Source organism: Vulpes lagopus, chromosome 2 (assembly GCF_018345385.1).
Source record: "Vulpes lagopus strain Blue_001 chromosome 2, ASM1834538v1, whole genome shotgun sequence".
NCBI lineage: Eukaryota > Metazoa > Chordata > Mammalia > Carnivora > Canidae > Vulpes > Vulpes lagopus.
In genome coordinates this window covers 15,945,008-15,968,121 of record NC_054825.1, presented here as the reverse complement: position 1 = coordinate 15,968,121, position 23,114 = coordinate 15,945,008, and the positions used below count along the sequence as shown (strand labels likewise).

Genomic DNA, 23,114 nt, shown 5'->3' with positions numbered 1-23,114 from the left:
AGCCAGATCTATGGAACTGAATTGAAGACCACAGCAAAGTAGTTTAAGGACAAACCTTCATTAATTGCTCTTCTTGCAGCTGCCGGCGCCTCAGAAGCTCCTCCTCATCTTCCTCTCTGCCACTAGATCTGCGTCTCATGTCGGCTCCTAATTCCACAGCAAAGACAACTTCTCACATTAGCCCCACGGCAAGGGGATCCTAAGGGACTAATCCACCTGTGCTCAACTTGTCCGGCAGGCAAAATCAGCGGTTTGTGAACAACACATCGAGAAAGAGCCTACCACCAACTCTGCACAACTGGCAGGTGTCGTGTGATGGGCCAGTTCAACGTGAAAACTAGTAAGTCATGAATTTTGGCCTCCTAACAACTGACCTGCTCAATTAGGACTCAGTGGGTGTGCCATTATGATTGGGGCTAAGTCATCACATGGGGAGGAATCCAAATCCATGTACATACCATCAAATAGGTAAGGCAATCACTCTCTTGTGACAAGTTTGAAATCTTCTAGTTTTCTCTTTTTCTGAATAGACTTGTCATCATATGATCACCCTATCTTCTGCCCTTAATACATTAAGAAGCCTGCTTTTACTTTTCCTTTAAGGGGTGAGTCTCGAACGTTTCTTTCCCTTCGTCCTTTGGAAAAATGGTCACAAAAGAGTTTTATACTAACGGGTCAATAAATAGTGTCAATACAGCTAAAAAGTTAGCTAAAGTCCCATCTAGCAGATCATTTACAACTTTTAAGCTTCTTGGAAAAGGGGAGTCAGGGAGTAAAAGGGAGGAGTCTGTCTGAACGGTTGTAAAATTAAGATAATTATTGTTTTTCCTAAATTGCTTGGATTAATCTGGCTGTGGGAGGAAACAGGAAAGCTTGCTAATCTAATCAAAATAAACTTTAACTAATCGTCTCGGTTTTTATCATTTTGACTAATGGGCCAGAATTGTTTTCATTTTGGAATCCCGAGAGCTTTAAACCACTTAGTGATGATGATTTTAACAACAAAATGTTAACTCTCCCTTTCCTCTAAATTTAGCTGCTTATGTCCCCACTAAACAGCATCACTGAACGAAGAAAGAACCTCAAAGGCCCCAAGTCCTGCCTGTGGGGCACAGTCTGGGAGAGGAGAGCTGATGATCGAATCTTAGGTCCTAAAATCATAAATGCCAATGTGAATGCTCTCTCTTCCATCTCTACTAATAACAATTAAAAAGACACAAGTTTGCAAGAATCAGATAAGTCTTAAATCATCATAGTATAGAGAATACTTGTGAATCATAAACCCATGGAGGTAGATTTTCCTTCAAGTATTTCTATAAGTACAGATTGCTTTAAAATCCACTAAGATCGTTTGTAATAAAAATTATTCCAGAAAATAACTTGATGAGGAAAAGCACGATGAAGAAAATTTGGAAATTTGGAAAATTGAAGGTCTTTTTCAAATAGGTTGTCAATAGAAATGTGAGGAGATAGTTCTATCTGTGTAAAGCTGACTCACTACATTTTCAGTATTAGCTCCTAAATTTGCTAATACCCCAGTTTAGGCCAAGTGATTTCACAACTGACAAAACAGTAAAAACACAGACACAGTTCTGAGGCATAGATTTGTGGCTCAAAGCAAAGAATGAAACAGCTCAAATGTGACATTTTAGTACAGAATGCATGGAAATGATAGATGGAAAAATCACATAACTTCACACGAGGAGTATTTCAGAGCACCCCTGACTCTGTGACAGCCCTTCTTAGTGAAGGAGACCACGATGTCACAAGAAAGGTGCAGGGCTTCGGTGTTAGGACTGGATGTTAAGAGAATTGTAATTACAAACCAGAAATAGTCTAAAACAAACTCAACTGAAAGAAATCATGCCTCTGTAGACACTCAGTCCACCCACCGGACTCTAATTATACAGAACAATGTTCTTGGCAGGAGGCTTTGGTTCAACTGTTTCGAGAGTTACTGATTTTGCAGTAATAACTCTGAAAGTCCATGCAAATCATCCGTTTTAGACCAGTTCTGTCTGCCTCTCAGTGGGTGAGTTAGTGCAAGGCTCTGCTGATCGGGTTTTTGTAATTTTGAAGCACTTTGCACACACACAAATATGACCTTAGCGCTCTTCTCTACCTCTCACCATACTTTTCTTAAAAGTTTTTACGATGGGACACAGTCTCCTGCATACTTCGAAGCATTTCATTTTGTCATCTCCTACCAATTTGTCCATGTGGCTTAGCTGTTGCAGTTGCATACCTACGGCGGCCAGTGAGGGGGGACCAGGCCAGTGGTCCGTCTCAATCTTTGGTATCTCGCTGGGGTCTGGAGCTTGGGCTGCTGGGAACTTGGAAAACTTGATGATATCTTCTGAAGACTTGCTCTGGGCTGCCAAGGCAGCTGCATCTAGGCGGGAATCGGGGGGAGCTTAGCTATGGGTCTGCAAGGCCACGGTGCTACAACCCACTTAAACAGTTATCTTGTTTTCTGGCAAAAGTTTCAACTCCAGAAGGCTGTCTATGACCATTATCAACTGCCCAGCCACTCAGTGGTGCCTAGCAACAACTCATTTTCCTTAAGTTCTGTTGGAAGCAAAACTTTATCCTACATCTGAAATACCATGTTCCATTGGGCAGTCCAGTGCTAGCTGTAGCTATACCTGGCTACTTAAATTTCAATTAATAAAATTAAGTGAAGCCAACAAAGGAGTAAAATTAAAATGCAGTTCCTTGGCTGCACTAGCTGCATTTTAAGTGCTCAGTAGCCACATCTGGTTAGTGGCTACCATATTGGAAGCACAATTGTATAACATTGCCATTCTGTCATCACAGAAAGTTCCATCAGACAGAACTCCTTGAGAGCAATTAGAAATTTGAATTAGTAACTTGAAATTAAGGAACTGAGTTAAAAAAAACGACACTGTCATTTGATTGTAGTTGTTAATCATAAGAGTCTGTATTTGTGTCTGTTCATTTTAGCCATCATCTGTCCAGTTTATTCTAATCCTTACATATTATATACGTGTCTTGAGTCCTAGGAGAAATGGCAATGGGAAACTCTACTCTCAGCTTGTAGGAATTTTGCATTGTGCCTTATGTATGCTGATTTATGTATGTATGCAAAACACTACTTGTTTTCCTCAAGGGTCTGCACATATAAGTGAGTCATTGGACTTTAAAACAACAAAAGCCAGACTAGTAAGGGCTTGGTTCACAGGGTTCTTTCTTAACGGCTCTGCTTAGAGGAGGAGTTGCTGGCTTAGATTTCCAAATCTAATCACAGAGCTGGAACAAAATGAACTAGGTTTAATGGTCAGACCCTGATTCTGGCTAATTTGGCAGACTGGCCTGGGATGTTACTACACATTTTAAAATACAGTTAGAATACTTTAAATAAAACGTCTCACCCCTGCCGCCCACCCTCCTGGGCTCACATATTTTAAAATCTGGAAATAATTTTTTGAATCCTCAGCTCGAGTTCCCCATTCTTAAAGTAACCTTCTGGGTCTCGTTTTCCTGAAACGACTTGACCAAGGTCACCTTATATACTCCTAAGGGGTGAAGTCTTGGCCAAGCATGGAGTAGTGTTTCTACTCTTTAACCTCCTGAGAAAAAAATTAAAAAATTCAGCTTGGAAAACACTACAAATCACACTGTCTTCTTAAAGGAGGACAACACGTGTTAGTTAGCATATTGCATATTATAGACTGAGACGTTCTGCATTACAAAAAAAAAGTGTGACTTTATTTAAATCTAGTATTTTCCAAACACATTGGGCACAGACACCAGGTTTTGTTGTGCCATCTAGTTCTGTCACATGGAACTGCTCTTTGGCACCATGTCCTTTGGGGAAGTGCCACTCTGTGCTACTCTTAATGATAACAAAGAACGAGTTAAGTCAGAGTAGTTTCATGAAAAAAAGCCAATCTCTTTCAAATAAATAGCTAACAGTATCCAATCTCTTTAAATCTTAATTATTTGATTCTTTTTGTTTAGAGAGGCAGGGCCTTAGAAATTTTAGTAATAAAAAGAGTTTCTACATTGATAAATCAAACTCTTAGAGTCTCATTCGTAAATTTAGAAAAAAAAGCATGACTTCAAACAGTACTTACGCATTAGAATTGGTGAAGTCAGTAAACATTCACATGTTAATGAGTGGGTGAGAAGACATTAAACCATAAAAAAACAAACAAAAACAATGTTAACAAACTTAAAAAAGCAAGCACATGGTGTAAAATCTTAAAAAAAAAAAAGGATGAGGAAAAAAAAATCACAGTTCTAAAACCATTACAATATGTACATTGTCTTTTTTTTTTCCCCCTAGAACGTTGGCCTAAATTCTTTTTCCTTGTGCATTTTCAACTTTCTTTTCATGTCATCTTAATCCTTAAGGACTCATTAATGTCCTTAATGAGGACTACTAGATTTTAAAGGCAGCCTTCAAATTTCCACACACATTTTGTGTATCATTTTCTGAAATCACCTGAAGACCAGTCTTGGCTCTCTCTCTGTTCACAAAGATTTATGGTACCTAATTTATAGAGACCTAATAATGGTGGAGGGAAACATGATTCACCTACGGTAATGTGATTCCCTGGGTTTAAAAATTCTGTATTTCCAGGAAAGGAAAACACAATTATAAATTCAACTTAGGGATATTAGTTTGCAGGAATTTCAGAGACTAGCTGGCCTAACTCACTGGTTGTTGCCTATGAGAAAACGGAGGGAAAGAGAAATTGTGTTCATGATATCATAGAACCACTGAGGGCAAGGGCTGGGAACCACAGCTAGGACCTTGCTCTCAGAGTGTGTCCTGTCCATTCCGCTGCAAGGCACAGACAACTGCATCCCCTTAAGAACTGGAGAATTGGACAGTCAAGTTGATGTAGGCTTGGTCCAGTTAAATTTTCTAGGTAGTTGGCCTTCACTGTTTTAATTAAACTAATTAGAAGTTCATCCAAATAATTATAGAGGCTGGTTAAATTATTTGATGGCAAAAAAAAAAAAAAAAGAGATGTGAATTATTGTGCATTCTCCAGGAATGCAGTGCTACATGGTCTGATGGGCTCAAAAATTGGCTATGAGCTTCCTCACTAAGCTAAGCGTTCTCTTTCTAGGAAAACCAATCTCACAATATTTGCATCTTAGGGAACCATAAAGGCATAATACGCTGGGCACCCTGGTTTGATTCTCAAAAGCAGCAGTAGGGAAGCCTTTTAGAGGACAGCAAAGAGTTCAACTGGACGGCGCCACTACTTAAAAGCTACGCAGAGGAAAGTGGGTTTTACCATGCTGTTTGTAGATGGGTGGTTTTCGGTAAATGTTGATCCCTTGATCTGTGGAAATGAAAAGCAAAGGTGTGTGATTATGGGAACCGGTTCAGCAGTGGGAAAAACAGATCAACTGAGAGGCAAACCAAACTGAAGACTCTTGAACAAAAACAACCCAGAAGGTTAACTTTTGTATTACAAAGATTGAAGTTACTGGAAGAAGTTCCAGGAATGAGTGAATTACCACAGACAAGTGATATGGAATCCTTTGTAATACATCTTAGGATATATAGAGATGTAGCTAATTCATGAGCCATTTATTGCAAATACACACTTCACTAAAGGTGGGGTTAAAACAGGAAGAAATGCAAGCAGTGGAGGGACTCCAGTGGTGAGGAAGACATAACCAGTTTGGGGAAGATCCCCAAATTGCTACTGTCTAGAAATTGAGCTCCCAGTAGATACCAGGGACTCAATTTACTTTTCAACTAATGAGTGGAACAGTGGAAAGCAATGTAATATAATTAAGAATAGTTTTTTAAAACACAGAAACAGTTTTTTTTATGTGCAAGGCTAGTCTGTTGTGCTGATAGAATGTTTGAGAGACTCTTAACTTGTATAGGTCAAATTTTAAAAAAAAGAAAGGAAAAGAGATGCCAAATACTATTCATTAATTTATGCAGGACCCCATTTGATAATGCTATAGTTTTGCTTTGACTGCAAATACTCAGGAAATTTCAAAAGGTTTGTTACCCCAGGATTTTGGGCACTGTATCTTGGTGGGGGCATTCTTCATGCAAAAAGTTGCAAATGTACAATACTGATTTTCAAGGTTCAGTGAAGCTCTATATTAAAAGGCAGTTCTATCTTAGTGGTAGGACTCTCACTGAACTTTCCCGTTTTATTAGGTAAGTTTGGAATGCAAAAGAAAAAAAACTTACAGATTCCAAATATGTGTCCTAATATTAACATAATGGGTAATTTATTAAACCACTTTCAGTAGCTTAAAAGAAACAAAAAATGTACTTCTGATGGAAAAAAAATATCGTGACCTCTGATGGCCAATCTTGCCCTTGAAAATTGAGTTGACCCTAAGTGTTGATATTGATGGGTTCTGAGTTTTCCAGTAGTTGATGGGAAATTACTATTTGTACCATGACAGCAAATGCTTATGACTTCAGCAAAGCTTACAGCACCAAGCCTAAATTGCAAGATATCTTTGTGGGCTAAGAAGGTAGTCAGTTGGTTATACATTGCAGAAAGACCAACCAATTGATCCAATTTTACACTTCTCTGAAAGGTCCAAGAATCTCCATATTGGAGACCAACAGGAAAAAATAAAAGTACTCTTGAGTGACGCTGTGGTTTAATCTTTAGGATGAGAAGATAATTAGATTGCCATTGTGATAATCAATGACATGAAACCACAGAGTGCTATCTTAGAAGGCATTAATATACAGGTAAAAATGAAATCTTAGTCAAAACAAAGCAACTCAACCCTCCTTCCTTCACTCTCTACTTCCCATCTCCCTTCAAAAAATTTTGAGAAAACTCAAGCCTTCCATACAATCCTTGGCATTTCACATCCAAAACCTCTGAATGGCCCTCTGGGTCAGATCGTGCAATTTAGGGTTTGTCGACTGTGTGCACCCCGATGAAGAGAGCGTGAGGAATGAGACGAGACAGGTCACAGGGCTACAATCTACACCGTGACAGGACACCCAGACAAAGACTGTGTCAGCTCCTACCTGGAACATGGAAATGTTTAGGGGCCTGAGCATAAGTTGGAGTGAGAGGACGACTGTCTGGCCGGTAAGGGAGAGGGGAGTTCCGGCCGCTGGACGGCTCATTGCCTCCAATGAGAAGAATGGAGAAAACAAAATAAGAGAAGGGACAGCAATAAAGAAAACAGAGCAAGCATAATAAAAATTCAAAACAAATCGGAAGGAGGTACATCCAAAAGGAGAAACAAAAGAAACAAACTCAATTTATCAACTTGGCTCACAAGGTGATAGAGGGTTTAGTTTTCCACAAGAGAGACTTGAGTTCGCATGGAACTGGGTTAAAAGCAGCTAGCAGTAGGATGCGTCATTCCAATGGCATGCGGTTGACGGCCGTGAGCTAGCAGCAAACTGATTAGATGGAAAGTACATTAAGAGTCATGGAAGGTCACTTGCTAATGATTCAGGATCAGTTGTCAGAGGATTAAATCCCAAGCATGTGAAGGGGCGGGAAATGCAAGCCCAAATACAGTCGCTTCCAGGCACGATGGCAGAGGCTGATGACTGCAGTAGTTTTCTCTGAATGGAAGGCTACGTCTGGGAACCTGCATGGTCACCCAGTCCCTCCCCTCAGCAATGCAAAATGCCTGCACTTGCAGCAAATGTTTCTGCTTCCTCACCATGAAATACCATATACACTTTCTCCCAGGGACTTTGAGACCACTTATACCTCTCTCCACCTGTCTCTTCCAAGAGGCTCCACCCAGTCCCACAATTCACCATTAGGTGAATTGAGGCTCCACTGAGGCTCCACCCAGTCCCAAAATTCCATCTGTGAAACAGGTATGGACACCTACCATGGCTGGGCACCGAGCTATAACCAAGGACATGGAGATGAATAAGATGTTACGCCTGCCTATGAGGGGGGCCAGGTCTCAGAAGCTAAGGAGACAGGCTAAGACATGGACATGCTTACTCAGGTGACGGTGCCATCAATTCTTCCAGAAAGCTAAGATGTTAGACTGAGCAGGGCATTGAGTAAGCACACCAGGTGGGTGGGTGGGCTGAGCGGTGAGCAGGCCCAGATTCTAGATGGCTTGAACTCATCTTGAGGAAGGCAGGCCCATGGTGTGTGGGAACAACAGGACTGGCCACTGTGACTGTACAGCAGGGTGTGCTTGGAGGAGAGAATAGGTAAAGGACTAGAAAAGATTGCTGGCACTTGGCTGTAAAGCCTGGAGTGCCACCAAGGCCACTGTCACTCCCTTCTGATCAGGATGAACTGAGGTCTGTGCTGAACTGGTCGGAGATTAGTTGTTACCCTAAACTGTCCTCCTACCTCATGTCTAAGAAAACATCTGCCCCAAGAATACACCAGAAGATGTAGGGGACTATTAAAAGTTAATAAACTATCATGCGATTACTTTTGTTCCTGAGTTATAAGACTTCTTTATATATTCTGGATACAAATCCCTTATCAGATAGATATCTGACTTGCAAATATTTCCTCCCATTCTGCAGGTTGTCTTTCACTATCTTGATAGTGCCCTTTGAAGCACAAAAGTTAAAAATTTTGATAAAGTGTAATTTATCATCAATTAATGGTGACATTATGAAATAAATCATAGATCTACAGAAAACAGAGCATGAGCTCATTTCTTCAAGTAAGCCAAGCTTTTCTGAGCCTGTCCACAAAGTATAAAAGATGTCAATTGCTGGAGTTTTAAAATAACATGCTTACTAGAGTTTTAACTTCTCAATACGGTATTTTTAGGTAACCAGAGCACACATTTGTACTGAATGGGCAGCAAGATCTTCCAAATGAGATTTGAATTTGTTGCTGGCTTCAGCTTAGATTCCATATTTCTGGTTATCATGTTCTGAAGCTTTTCTTTTTTTTTTTTTTTCCCTTAAGAGTCAGTTTTACAGTTAGTTCCCCATACATTGTAACGTGGACTTTAATATTTAGATCAGATATTAGCTTTGAAAAAGTATGATGTTTCACCCCCAACTGCTGATCTATTAAAAGGTTAACTTAAAAAAAGTTATTTCATGTGTTATCACTATTCCGAAAGATAACCAGCTCATGTCTGAAAAAAAATGAAAAGACACAGGTAGAGGTGAACAGAAGGAAGAATGTGGTTTGCATTTAGAAGGAAATCCTGTCTTAAAGCTAAGGCTGAATTAGAACTGGGTCTCATTCATCTTTCTACGCTCAGCATAGTGCCTGGCCAAGACTAGGTGCCTTCTAAATGTCTGCAAATGAATGACTGAAATAGCTCACAAATGAATTCTTGAGCTATTAATGGCTGCATTTAGTAAGCACCACTGCAGGATTAACAACCATCATCTTGCTCTTGAATAAAGGCAGTCAGATGCCAGTATTGTGCAGCAGGGTCACAGCGGCACCCCTTTTTTATAACTTTCCCACTAGATCCTCGATGGCCCCAATTTAACTATTTCACTTCAGAGGAAGTGAACAGAATTTATTAACAAGAGTAATCCATAATTGAAAAACACAATACTTCTTGTGAGCTATTCTCAAAAGAAGATCTAGAAAGACAACTTTCTCACCTTATTTGGGGTTGTCTTTTGAAGACTTGCTACATATCTTGAGCACTGGCTGCTACTGCTTCTGAACCATGCTGCTCCCTGCCCTTCAACTCTACCCTCCTTTTACTTGCAGAAGAACATTAGACATCTCAGGGGAATGTTCCCACAGGTTTTGTTGATAATACCCAATCGGATGAAACTCCATTACATTTGTTTTGAGGATTATTAGCCAGTGGCATGCACACACAAAAATATCTGCATAGATGGGATGCAAAGGTTTAAGGATGTTAGAATTAGCATTTGCCCAAGTATTAAGAATCTATCATGGAGATGCTCTGCTGGCAAGCGGCAGTAGGAGCCCACCACTGCTCAGATATGGTTGACAATTCTCAAAGGCTGGGGAGTGACTGTGAATTCCTGATGGGTGAATTCTGGCTGAATGCTGTTTCTTGTTGGGTATAGTTCTTTATTAGGCTGCCTATTTCAGCAACCACTGACCTTTCTAGTTGTTTAAAAAAAAAAAAAAAACAAACAACCTCACTGCTATGTTCAAGTCCTCATAAATAGATTTAATACTAGAATCCATTAAAATCTCCCACAAAACATGTTAAAGCACTAGGTAAAGAGAGACTCAGCAATGTACCCATCTAAGGGATTCTGTGCAATATGATTTCCACATGTCACAATGGTTCACTGGGAACAAGGTCTCAGAATATTGTTGCTAGGTACCAAACTCTTAGCCCTCAAAATACCAAAGGCATTAAACATTTTTTGGCTTTTTTTTTTTTTTTTAAATGTAGGGCTTGAAACTTACAACCCTGAGATCAAGACCTGGGTTGAAATCAAGAGTCGGACGCCCTCAACTGAGCCATTCGGAGCACCCCCATTTTTTGGCATTTTAAAAGAAAAAGCAAAATTCTTAAGATGAGTCCTCTTTCCTTTCTCTGACTTAAACATTCAATCTTGAAGTGATAAAACTTTAACTGTATTCTAGAAGGAAACAACTGATGAGGGCCCTAAGAGCTTATTTTTACGTTTGGTGCATTACTTAGGCAAAGTAATATATATGGTGTCAGATGAAAGATCATATATAGAAGATACTACCATCATCATCGTTGTCATCATGTTTGAAACACAGACACTGTTTAAAGATAATATAATAGCGTATATGTCATAGAATGTTGTATCTATCACATTCACAGCCATTTTGTTTCTTAAATAAGTCCTTCCTTGTATTGATTGTCTCTCAGATGTTAGTGATCTTAACTACTGTGATGAGAAGCTACTACGTATATATATTTCTCAGCCTTCATTTTTAGCTCCTTCCATATTGACCTGATAAACCAGTTTTTCAGTCCTTGGGAGAGCAATCACTTGCAGGATTCTCACTGTACTTAAATTCAAATCCTTTGACCTCATTTTCAATCTTCTCTGGTATCCTGAGAGCCCACATGACAAATCCTAAGACAAGTAAATCAAAATGACTGTGCATGAGCCTGCTGGGGCAACCTGTTGGAATACTGCTTGGTTTTCTGGACTTCAGTGCTTATATTCCAAAATATAAACAAATGTTTTGAGAGGACCTTCCAGTTGGCAGCATCTAGAATTTCATGACAGAGTTTCAGGATTGCTGGTTCTTGTCTAAAGTTTTCATAAGCATTATGGTTTTCTTCAAGCAAGTGTCAAATATTTGCATCAGAGCAAATCATTTCTACAGCAGAACAGCAGAGTCTTTTCAAAGAGACTTAATATATGTAGCCCTCCTGTTCACAAATCTGACTTATATACATTTCGTGGACACAGAACATAATGTCTAACAGTATTTCAAAAGGGAGGGAGGAGAAACTCATGTGCAAACATGGTACAGACATAGCCCAAAACAGAGTGTAAAGTTTTCCAAATTTAAGCATGCACTTGTCCACGTGGCTCAACAATGACGTACCAACACAGAGTGAGGCTGAAGGGGAGGTTAGGGAATAGAAATAGAGACGGTGGGAAACAAGATGGACATTACAGAACATGGATGAGAAGCCAGTGGAATAGAGAAGCAGCCTGTGACAGGCAGCTTAGCTTTACATGTATGCAGCATCCTTAGCTCCAGGAACACCAGGGGCCTGGGCCCATGCAACAGAAAAGGACCAGGGAGTAGATGCAGGACATGGGGCTGGGGGTAGGTGGTCTGCACTTCTGGTGGCCAGAGTGGCAAGGGGGCCCCCTGCTTCTAGCTACACATTTTTTTTTAAGTTTTTATTTATTTATGATAGTCACACATTGAGAGAGAGAGAGAGGCGGAGACATAGGCAGAGGGAGAAGCAGGCTCCATGCACTGGGAACGAATCGCGCCCTGGGCCAAAGGCAGGCACTAAACTGCTGTGCCACCCAGGGATCCCCTAGCTACACATTTCTGAGATGGACATCCTGCTCTGGCATCCTCAGGCTGCCCGGCTTACATTTGTTTTAAAAATAACTGCTTTAACTCCATGTTAAAATTTCCAAGTGCAGGAGAAGTGTTCCATGTAAATGGATCATTTTTTTTGGGATAACTAAGAAGTAATTCCTTAAAGAATCGGGTTTTAGTTATTCAACTATATTAGGCTTTTAAAGCAATATCTTTAATGTACAAATTCCCCATGATTTATTTTGTAATTTAGCAAAAAGCACATCTGATTTTAAAACTACGCATCTACTGTTATATATATTACATTTTGTATCTGATGTTTGGAAACTATTTTATAGGAATGAACTATAGACAGATGGAGAGAGAGACCATGTTTTTTAAGTGTGTGCTCAGGGTCAAGCTAATCTCTCTTGACCTGATGCTCTCTATAATTTAAAACCACAATATTTGTGTCAAAAAGCTCACATTCAGTCTGAAGACAAAAAAGGATGTACCTTTGACCCTTGAATGACACACGTTTGAAATGGCATGGGTCCACTTATTTTTTGGTGAATGGTATAGTACTGTAAATGTATTTCTTCTCGATTTTCTTTAATAACATTTTCTTTTCTCTAGCTTACTTTATTGTAAGAATATAGTCTATAATACACACAACAAATGAAATATGTGTTAATTGACTGTGTTATCAATAAGGGTTCCAGTCAATAGTAGGCTATTAGCAGTTAAGTTTTTAGAGTCAAAATTTATACAAAGATTTTTCCACCGCACAGGGGGTCGGTGCCCCTAATCTCCACCATGCTGAAGGGTCAACCGTATACCTACATTTTTCATAAGGCCCCATTTGGGCACACAAAGGTATTGTAATTTTTATGATTATTTGGTATTCCTATCAAAAAGTAAAAATTCAAATGATGTCTTAGTCTCAATAAGAATGCAATTTTCTGGTTAAACAGAGATGAAAAAGGAGTTTTGCTCTCAAAAGTATACTTCATGTATATGTATACTGAAACATACAGGGGGGATTGGGGGCCTGGGGTCTGGTCCTGGTGCAGTCCCTCCCTAGGTGTGAGCCCTCGGCTGGGGGTGGGAAGGGGGTCTTAACCAGAGAATGGGATGGAATGATATAATCAAAAGTGCCTTGGGATGCCTGGGTGGCTCAGGGGTTGAACATCTGTCTTGGGCTCAGGTCGTGATCCCAGGGTCCTGAGATTGAGTCCCATATCAGGCTCCCTGTAAGGAGCCTGCTTCTCCCTCTGCCTATGTCTCTGTCTCTCTCTCTCTCCATGTCTCTCATGAATAAATAAAAAAAATCTTAAAAAAAAAAAAAGTGCCTTAAGGGCACCATGCCCAGGGAGAAGTTGTCATGGAGAAGGTGAATTGAAGTGTTTACTACACACCAGGGGCACTTGACTGCATGTACCCCGGGTGACCCAGGAGAGGTTTTGTAGATGAGGGAGGCAAGTGACACTTGATAGGTTAAGTCAACCAACCATCCAAGGTCCCACTGCTAGCACAGGACAGAGATAGCATCTAAACTTAGGACTCCAATATCCATTTGGGTACTCTAGCTCTCCACAATGCTGCTCACAAACACAAGGTTTTTGTGAGTCTTGATATTTCATGATGTTTGCTTGTACAACTTTTGTATAACTTTACAGGACATGTGACATTTTTCTTCCTACAAAAAGCATCTCTTAGGAAAGATGAAACATGTAATAACCAAACAAGGCATTTAAATTTACATAAAAATTTACATTTATAAATTAAAACCCTATTTTCTCTTTCATATTAGAAGCAAACAAATCATAGTTTGGCCATGGGCTTCTATATTAAAGTCTCTTTAAAATACATCTCTGAAGTTTTTAAATAATATCTTACGGTTTTATAAACATTCCGTAAGCCCCCCCATACTAATTAGTAATAATAATTTTAAGTAATCTGTCAAGAATTTTAGAAAGTGCTGCTCCAACTGAAAAAGACTGATCTTAATGACAATGTGTGTCTTCCATAAGCATGTCAGCAACATTATTTTTACAGCATAGAAAATGCTAAAGTAGCACACATAAAAATAACGGCAGCTGGTTAAGTGCAGTACATCTATATTTTTGGACTCAGTTGCTCAAAAATCCATGTGAACAATAAGAACATAACTTGGGTAGACTGCAAATGAAAGCTTAGTCAACTAGAACAACATTTTGGCTACTCAGTAGCAATGCTCATGATCCATGATCCAAGCACTTGGAACACAGGCTTAGAATCTGTTATGTCTGTCTCAAGTCCTGTAACAACATCTGTGATTGCTTGCCACTCCCTCCTTCAGCTACTGTCATTGGTTAATTTGGTTCAAATCAAGACTGGAAAAAGTTAGCAGCATGCTTCTGGGAGCTCATACGTATTTTAAATTATGTCCCCTCTGAAATCATTTCAGGGCTCTTGGATCCCCCAACACATGGAGGGGGAAAAAGAGCCCCAGTTGAGGACATCTACAGAAGCTTAATGGACAATGAGGAAAACAATGGGAATGCCATAAAGGGAATGGGCAGGACTATGGGGCAGAAACAGAAAACAGAAGACAAAGCTCCTCTTCTGCATCATGCAGAGATCAGGACCAGTCAAAAGAGGATTGGTCTAAGGGTTGGCTCAAGGAAAGGAATTTAAGTCACATTGCCACAGATCTCTTCATACTATCCAAATGTTTTACTAGCATTAAGTGGCTAAGTGGCTTATCGCCAGTAAGTTTCGCCTATTGGTTGCTAAATGCTGGTCTGATTTGCTGAGCCACATCACATATCAAAATCAGGAAAAGACCCCAACTATATATTATATTTTGCTTTTGACACAAGGAAAAACAAAATGATAATATATGGGTTTTTTTTTTTTTTCTAAGCAGTAGATAATAAATCTTACGGTCTTAAACATACTTCCTGTTTCTTCATCTAGAGCCCTTAGAAATGACACATTTCTCTCATGGAGAGATGCCATGCCAGTTCTAAGACGCTGGGTGTAGTCATGACACACGCAGGCATGCGGAGAGGTGGAAAGCTGGGAGCTAACTCTTGGAGATGCGCCTTATTAGCCTTCCCAGGGTGCTAATAAATCTCCACTCTGCGGGTGCTGCCTGGGGAAGCCTGCCTCCTTACCTTTGATATGGGGAATGAAGTGGTGTCGGAAGGGGGAGTTGGGGCGGGAGTCGCTGTGGGTGGAGCTGAGGCTGCTGGTGCGCAGGTGGGACAACCTTTGCACACCAGGAGACAGCAGCTCTGTGCGGCAAGGAGTCGGGGGTGGGGCCAGGTGGAAACAGAAAAGAAAAACAGAAATTAACACAGGAGCAGGGACAACATTATCATTCCAAGGGGGGGAAAATAAAATAAAGAACGTTAATCAGGAGTCTGAAAGAGGAAGAAGGCAAAAGGGTTAAGAACGCACCTGCTAAGGGCGAGGCAAAGTGGGGAGAATGTGCAAACAGGTTCAGGTTGGTACAGAGTCACTCTCTGAGAATAAATGGCTTTATGAGAAGGAATGGCCACCAGGACATTCTCTGTCAGGATGACACCAGCCACCCGGTACTGGCACATCATTTAGACTCAGAAATAGCTGTTTTTAAAAAGCACCTGACAAAACAGAACCCTTGAAACACATGTTAAAAAAATAAAAATAAAAAAGATAATCATTTCAAGAACCTTAAAAAGAAGTACTTCTATGTAAGGGCCAGATTCTTTTTCTTTTTAAGCTGCAAACTTCTCCCACTAGTGGTTTGATTTTATTCTGCCTGTATAGAAAAAAACAAAAAACAAAAAACAAAAAAACCCTGTTTGTGTTCTCTGGGTGGCAAGGAGCTACTTCTGATCCTGAGAACCATGTGGTGGCAGCGCTGGGGGGCCTGGAAGCTTCGTTATCTTGGAAGGAAAATGGACCATTAAAACTAAACCCAGGCCCGGGGGCGGTGCATGCATCATCACCTGGCATCTAGAACCCTCGGAGTGGATAATCAGAGGTATTTTATACTGAGCACAGCCTTGCTGTCAGAACCCCATTGGCTTCACTTGACAAGAGTAGATCTTGAAAAAAAATAGTTATAAACCCTAATAATTGGCATCATGCTTGCCCATAATATATTGTGAAGAGGGGGAGGAGCACTGAGAGTGAGGAATGTTCCAAAGGCTGCTGGCATCAGAATTTTGACTGAAACAGAAGAAAACTTCCAGTGCTCAACCATGATATGATCTTTTAGGGAAATAATGACCCTGGCTGGCCACCCCCTCACTATTCGGGGCCCATGGAAAAACAATTTCCCTGTAGCCGCACATCATTCTGACAGGGTCATGGCTGTGGTCTCAATGACCTCAGCACATGCCTATACGGAGGGGTGGTGGCGTACAGAATTTCTTGTCCCTCCACGCAGACAAGGGCTTAAATCCAGACCCCGGTCCAGGGCATGAATTAAATGAATGTAGTTGTACATGAAAAAAACATTTCTTGAAAAACTCTCATTTAACGTAACTCAACAAGTACTATTTATGAGCTAGAGAAAACTGCATGTTATTGAAAAATCATAGAGTAAAAATTCAATCACCGATAAGCATTATTAAATCTACGGCTTTAAGGGAAAGATTGCAGCCTTTTTTAACATTCCATTCATTTCCTCCGGTCCTATGTTATCAAATAAGTTAGCATATGAATGGGTTTGTTCTCATCAACCCATCCAGAAGGAAGAAGCTTAAAATGAAGTCTTCATAGATGTTCCCTGCCATCAGCTTAAAAGACCAGAGTCTCCCTCTGGGAATCTACTTCTCGGGGAACCTTGATCCATGCTGGGATTTCCACTCTTCCATTCCACACACGAGATGCCCACTAATAGTGATAGTGACTATACTGTGCACAGATGAAGGTCACCTGAAGTCCATTACTATTCCATATTGTCTATCATAATACATCGCTAGTGTTTTTCAGTTTGCCAAGTCTGGTTCAAAATCTAAGGGCCGGAATGGATCTGAGAAGTTATGAAACACAACCCTGAGGTTGCATGTGTTATTCCTTTCTGGAAGGTACTTAACAAAACATGCTCAATAACACCCTGTGCCTGGACTGGGGAAACACAGCAAACCCACCAATGAATGACTAACGCTGGATTTAGATGATGCTGAGTGTCTAAGAGGCACATTAAATATTCTCTTGGGAGATCTTCATTTTAAGTCTCAAAGTGATGAGGTTTTCTTCAAGTCTAAAAAAAGAAAAAAAAATCTCCCTTGCTTCCCGTTGTTCACTGTCAAAATATAATTATTTAATAAATCATGATACATATAGCCATAAAATAACACAAATTATAGTTGGATATGAGTCTTCTTTTTTTTTTTTTCTGGGAAAAGGGGAGATCTATTTGGCAGCTAGATTTTTAATACACTATCAGTGGTGGAAAAAAAAATCACAAAGTGACATAGACTATTATATAGTGGATCTCGGGAACAGGTGCCCTTACCAGGTCTGTGAAAATGCTGGGGGGAGCGAGATGTGGTTGGAGTGTAGCTGTGGCGGCTGTAGACAGGGGAACTGATGGAGCCCTGGCTGGTGGACCGGTGGATCACCCGGTCCCGAGAGTCCTGATAGCCCTGGAAAGAAAGTGCAAGAACGCAGAAGCATAAGGCACACATTTAGGCTATTATCAGGTCCAGGTGAAATCAAGTTCTATAAAGGTTACCTGGGAACTATCATGTCTACCTGCGTGTACGTTTTAGTGCCATATTCTTAAAAACATATGCAAAGGAGCATTCTGTGGTTAGTGCATTTTGTTCGAAACCTGTAGTACTTGCATTTACCCAAATTTTAAGATGTAAAATGGTAAACTCCTGAATCAGAGCTCTGGGAAAAGAAAACAGCCTGATGGCCACATTTATATTGTGCTGTTATCAATTTTACAAAGTAGGTTCATCGTTTCATCTGATTTGAATTATAAGGAAGGTAGAACACAGGGTATGACCTCCCTTCTCTACAAATGCAGAATGTTTCAGAGCTGGTAAGAGACCAGTGTGTAGGTGTGTAGGTCGTACAGCCAGAGCCTGCTTCAGAACCAGCCTCTGAGCTCTAATCTTACCCTCTGTTCTGACCGCCAACCCACACTGTCTAGAACATTGATCTGGTAACATTTTAAGTTGATTTTCCTGGAGAACAAGCTGGTGGTGGCCTCCACTCCAGGAGATTCTACTTCCTACTTTGAGAAACATAGCCCAAGGGAAAAAATAAAAAGTGATCTTCGAATGGGAAAATTGGCTCAAAGATATTTATAATACCATCATTTATAAAGCTGAAACGTTCTCAACAAGTCAGGGAATAATTAAGTAAATTAGGCATATCAATTCAATGGAATGTAATACCACTATGAGTATGCCCACTATGTCCAAATCCAGAAAAGAGCAGATTAGGTATGAAGTACAAAAAAAAAAAAAAATCATACACACAGAAACACAATATAAAACTGTTCAAAGAATTAAAAGAATAGAAAGGAATATTTTACATTTTAGGCATTGTTTGTCTTATGAAGCTTCTACAGCTACAACTGAAATACAAGTTTGAAACACCATATGGAAAATGCCTAAATTAAAACCTCAGTAACCATGGCTGTGTGAAATTTGAGAGCAAGTGGCATGGAAGTTTGGGTTTCATCCTAGTTGTCTATAGCCATAAAGTAAATAAAAACAACAAAACAAAAAGTCCCCAAATGATGTGCTTCAACTTTGCAACTGGTCAATCCTAGAGGTTAATGTTTCATAACATCTGTCGTGACTGGGATGCTAACAGAAATCAGTTATTCACAGCACTCAGTCATAAACCATCAAAACAATAGAGTTTTTACCGTGTTAAATTATGACGGTTATCTAAGATCAATCCAGTTTTATTTAGAGCATCCAGAAAATTGCTTAACCAACTTTCTTCCTTAAGCGAGACTTGCCTTTAATAAGACTTATTGATTTTATTTTTTATTCATTTTAGTTTTTTTTAAGATTTTATTTTTATTTATTTACTACAGAGAGAGAGAGAGAGAGAGTGAGCGAGCTCAGGAGGGGAGGAGAGAGAATCCGCACTGAATCTGCACTGAACACAGAGCCTGACGTGGGGCTCGATCTCACAACTGTGAGATCATGATCTGAGTCAAAACCTAGAGTCTGATGCTTAATGGACTGAGCCACCACCCAGGTGCCTCTTATTTTATATTATTATTTTTTAGATGGGGGTTATTATTATTTTTATGATCATTTGTTATTATTTTTAGACCTAACATCTGAGCAGTTCACTCACTGAATACATAAGGAAATGCAAAAAAGTGAGAAGCATGCTAAACATACAAACCCCTTGGTTATTGTTATCTGAAGTAGCAAAAATGAAAGGAAGTGCTAGGTCAGGCCTTGCTGCTGGCCCACACTCAGATTTGGGTCAGCCTGAGCTTAGGCCACTGGTCCCAAAGCCACCCACTCCCTCTCAGGGAAAAAATAAGGAGAGGCAATGGAAAGTACTTCTAAGGCCTCTGGTCACCATGCAGGCAGTCAGTGTGGGGGTAAAGCTAAAGCAAGAAACTAGTGACTCCAGGAGGAGATAGTGTGAAGGAGTTGTTGATTTTCTAGATCGATATCAGCTTCCTGAAGAGCCTTTATTAAAATGGATTGTGAGAGAGAGTAATCTGGGGGGTGTGTCTTTGGTTTTGAGTCCTTCAGAGTGGAAGAGTGGGTATGGATTGACATGGGACCCATGGCTGACTATGGAACAATCACTGACGGCTCCGAGTGATCCGGACACATAGGAGTTATTCCCAAAGGAAGAGATGGCCTCATGGACTGGATAAAAGTCATTGTGAGATTTCTTTACCCTGAGAAGGAGGACAAGACTACTGGTTTTAGATTAAAAGGAGTGGCCTCCCCAGAAGATGGCTGTGCTTACAGAATACTCTCTGACCCCCGTAGGCCACTTCAGATAATCCACTATGTTAGGATTCAGATCAATTCAGTATGAATGAGGGGAGAGAACCCCTAATCGGGACAGGTGGCCTCACTCCCTACAAACCCTTACCTGGCACTTGGAGGCAAAGGCTCAGGTATGGCTGTTTCTACTCACCACCCCCCATCTCATTTGAAAAAACATTGACTGCTGTGTCCGAGAGTCGCATCTCACATGTAGGGAATCTAACACTCATTATAATTTTGCACAAAGTTTTTTTGTTGTTGTTGTTTTGTTAAATATCCTTCTTTAAAAATTCCAGTCTAGGAAAAGTCCAAGTAACTCTCAAATTCCACCCATTATAATGTTCAAGAATGGCACTTACCTCTGCTGATGGAGTAGGAGACAAAGTCCTTGGAGACTAGAAGAATAAAAGAGAATTGAAAGTTACAGTGCTTCCTGATTCATTATCAGTTTAATTATTTATCAGAATCACCTGGAAACAGTGTGCCACATACATATGCGCGCTGCCCTTGCCCATCCCTGTCTTCTGATTCAGTAAGCTGAGAGTGGGGCTCAGACAGGGACACAACTACGCTCCTGGGAGACCTGCGTATGTCCCTGCCTGAGAACTGTGAGTTTTGATAAATACGTTGTATTTAGATAATACTTTAGATGCTTAAGTTAGACAAATTGGAACTATTTTTCCATCTGTGCTCAAACTATGCTCGGTTTACTACTATGAGTCACAGTGTCTACCCAAACACAGAGTTTTGTAAACATGGTTGTTGACTAAATTATAATCACAGCAATCACATAAAATCGCCTGTTGACTGACACAGGCCGGTGATGACCAGGTCTGTGGCATCCCGCCCTGGTGGCTTGCCAACAACACTACCATTCACCTTCTGGCTCTCGTCCTTCCAGGCACAAAGGCTTCCTGGGAGGCAATGAACAGATCAAACCCTCTCTCGCCCCAGGGCCTTTGCATTTGCTGTGCTCTCTGCCCACAGTGCTTTTCACTCAGACACCTGCTGGGCTTCCTCATCTTCCTCAGTGAGCTCTCTACCCAGGTATCACACCTGTGCCTTCTTCTGTGAGCCTCCTATCTGAAGGGGCAACCCAGCCCCACATGCTTTCTCCTTATTCTGCTTCATTTTTACTCTAGTGCTATACCAGGGAAAAGTGCATCATATATCTGTTTATTGTCTCTCTCCCACCTTCCACTGTAAGCTCCATGAGGGCAAGAACTCTGCTCCTTTACAACTAAGTAGTCCCAGCTTCTGGCACAGCTTAGGTGCTCAAAAAATATTTCCTAAATGAATGAATGAAATGTTTGCAATTAAAATGCAAAAAGCATTAAAATAGAAATGAAATGCAAAATGAAATGAAGAACATGGCCAGTGGTGGATTTCTCAGTGTCACAGTTTGCCCTTATCCTAAGGTCACAAGAAGCCGCCGCCAGGCTCTCTGGCGGATTCCTCTCTGTGCTGTGGATTCCTCAAGCCCCATGGTCTCGGCTACAGGTACAACCTATCTCTGGGAGGTGTTAGCTGGGTGAAGACAGGCTCCTTGAGGTAGGAGCCAGGCCTGAGCCTGCTGACAGCAGGCCTCTGAATCTGCCCTACTAATGCTTTAATGCTCCCTCCCTCCCTCCCTCCCTCCTTCCTTCCTTTCTTTCTTTTTTTAAGATTCCATTCATTCACTCATGAGTGACACAGAGAGAGAGAGGCAGAGATACAGGCAGAGGGAGAAGCAGGCTCCCCGTGGGGAGCTGGATGTGGGACTCCATCCTGGGACCCCAGGATTATGACCTGAGCCAAAGGCAGATGCTCAACCCCTGAGCCACTCAGGTGTCCCCTACTCATGCTTTCTGAAGGCACGTATGGCTACACAGCATGTCAAGTTTATCCCTCCACTGTTTCTAAACTGGCAATCTATGGATTCTTTGGAAAAATGTTAATAAGTAAAGGGATAAATAACCAAAGGGCGTGTAAAGATTTCTAAGCTGCAAGACTTGTGTATTGGGGAAGAGATCACAAATCTGTCTGGTTTCTGATCTGGGATCATCTTCCCATCGAGATTCTGTGAGATTTCTCAGAGAAACCTACAGGTCATCATTCCAGGTTAGGACAGTAACGATGCCGACGATGAGAGCAGCCAGCATTTTTGTCGAGCATTTACATGCCATGTGCTGTTCTAATCTAAGGATTTCACTTAATCCTCACAGAAAACCTCTGGGGTAGATATTACTATCCTGAGTTAACAGATAAGGAGATTGAAATACATATTTTTTCCCCAGAGTTGTATGGTTAGTAAATAGGAGTCTGACTCCAAATCCTGAAATGTTCACTTCAAAGCCCAAACTGTTGAGTGCTTGATGTTTTACTGCTCAAAACAGCCACTGGGAAAATAGACACATCAAAATAGACACATCAAAATAGCTCATCTCCCCACCTTTTTTGTGTGACTTGAATATTAGAAAATTCTCATCCACTTGCTCCAGGACAAGGCCCTGTGCACCCTGTTCAGGAACTGTCCTTTTTCTTTTACTCCCTGTGCAACTCTCTAGGGTCCAAGGGCCACTGGACAGCCCAGGCCCGATCAACCTGCATTTGAGCAGCTGCAGATGCAGTTACATCCCTGTGACCACGAGGGGGCACTACATGAAAATGAATGTCCCTTCCTGAATAGTGGGTCAGTGCAACCCAGAGCTATGCTCTGGAATAAAACCCAAACTGAAAAATAAGTAAATAAAAGGAGGCTCTATGGAGAGCAAATTACACAGAATCACCATGGTTTTCACGCCTTTTCTTCATCTAAGACCTCCAAGCACTGTGGGGATGTTAGGTAGTTTACAGTCTGTCTTAACCTTGGATTGAACACCTAATTTCAGTTCAATAATTGGGTAACATCTCCATGACCGGACTCAAGCCAGTCCACTGAGGATTCCAGTTTTAAAAATAAAAGGGAAAAAAGTTAAGAGTGATTTGAACAGACTGGAGTCCACGCAGCCTGGGCTAGGAACTCCAAATCCTGGGAAGGGATGGGGAGGAGCTGAGAGTCTGTGCTCCAGTCCCTGGACCATTAATGTTGGGAGAGCATAAATAAGCCCCAAGAGGACAGGTAACGACCCCCGTAGCAGCTGTCATTTGCCAAACATTTGCCACAGGTCTGACACTCTGCTAATTGCTTTAATAGATTAGTTTATATAGGTCAGTTTTAACACATAATACATGATCTAGATATTATATAGATATTAAC

At 40.9% G+C, this 23,114-nt stretch overlaps 1 protein-coding gene across 23 annotated transcripts in view; it reads right to left on the bottom strand.

Annotated features, from left to right (window-relative positions):
• Positions 1-23,114, bottom strand: part of ABLIM1 (actin binding LIM protein 1) — a 292,836-nt gene that overhangs the window by 12,978 nt on the left and 256,744 nt on the right. For 8 of the 23 annotated variants that reach the window (XM_041745614.1, XM_041745612.1, XM_041745626.1 and 5 more), the window contains 7 exons: positions 20,236-20,271; positions 17,404-17,533; positions 15,068-15,187; positions 7,004-7,108; positions 5,274-5,321; positions 2,246-2,392; positions 56-147 (listed from right to left, as the gene is read on the bottom strand). In XM_041745614.1, coding sequence (XP_041601548.1) covers positions 56-147; positions 2,246-2,392; positions 5,274-5,321; positions 7,004-7,108; positions 15,068-15,187; positions 17,404-17,533; positions 20,236-20,271 — 678 coding nt within the window. The remainder of the gene's footprint in view (positions 1-55; positions 148-2,245; positions 2,393-5,273; positions 5,322-7,003; positions 7,109-15,067; positions 15,188-17,403; positions 17,534-20,235; positions 20,272-23,114) is intronic. The other 15 variants (XM_041745618.1, XM_041745624.1, XM_041745616.1 and 12 more) reach the window with 8 other exon arrangements.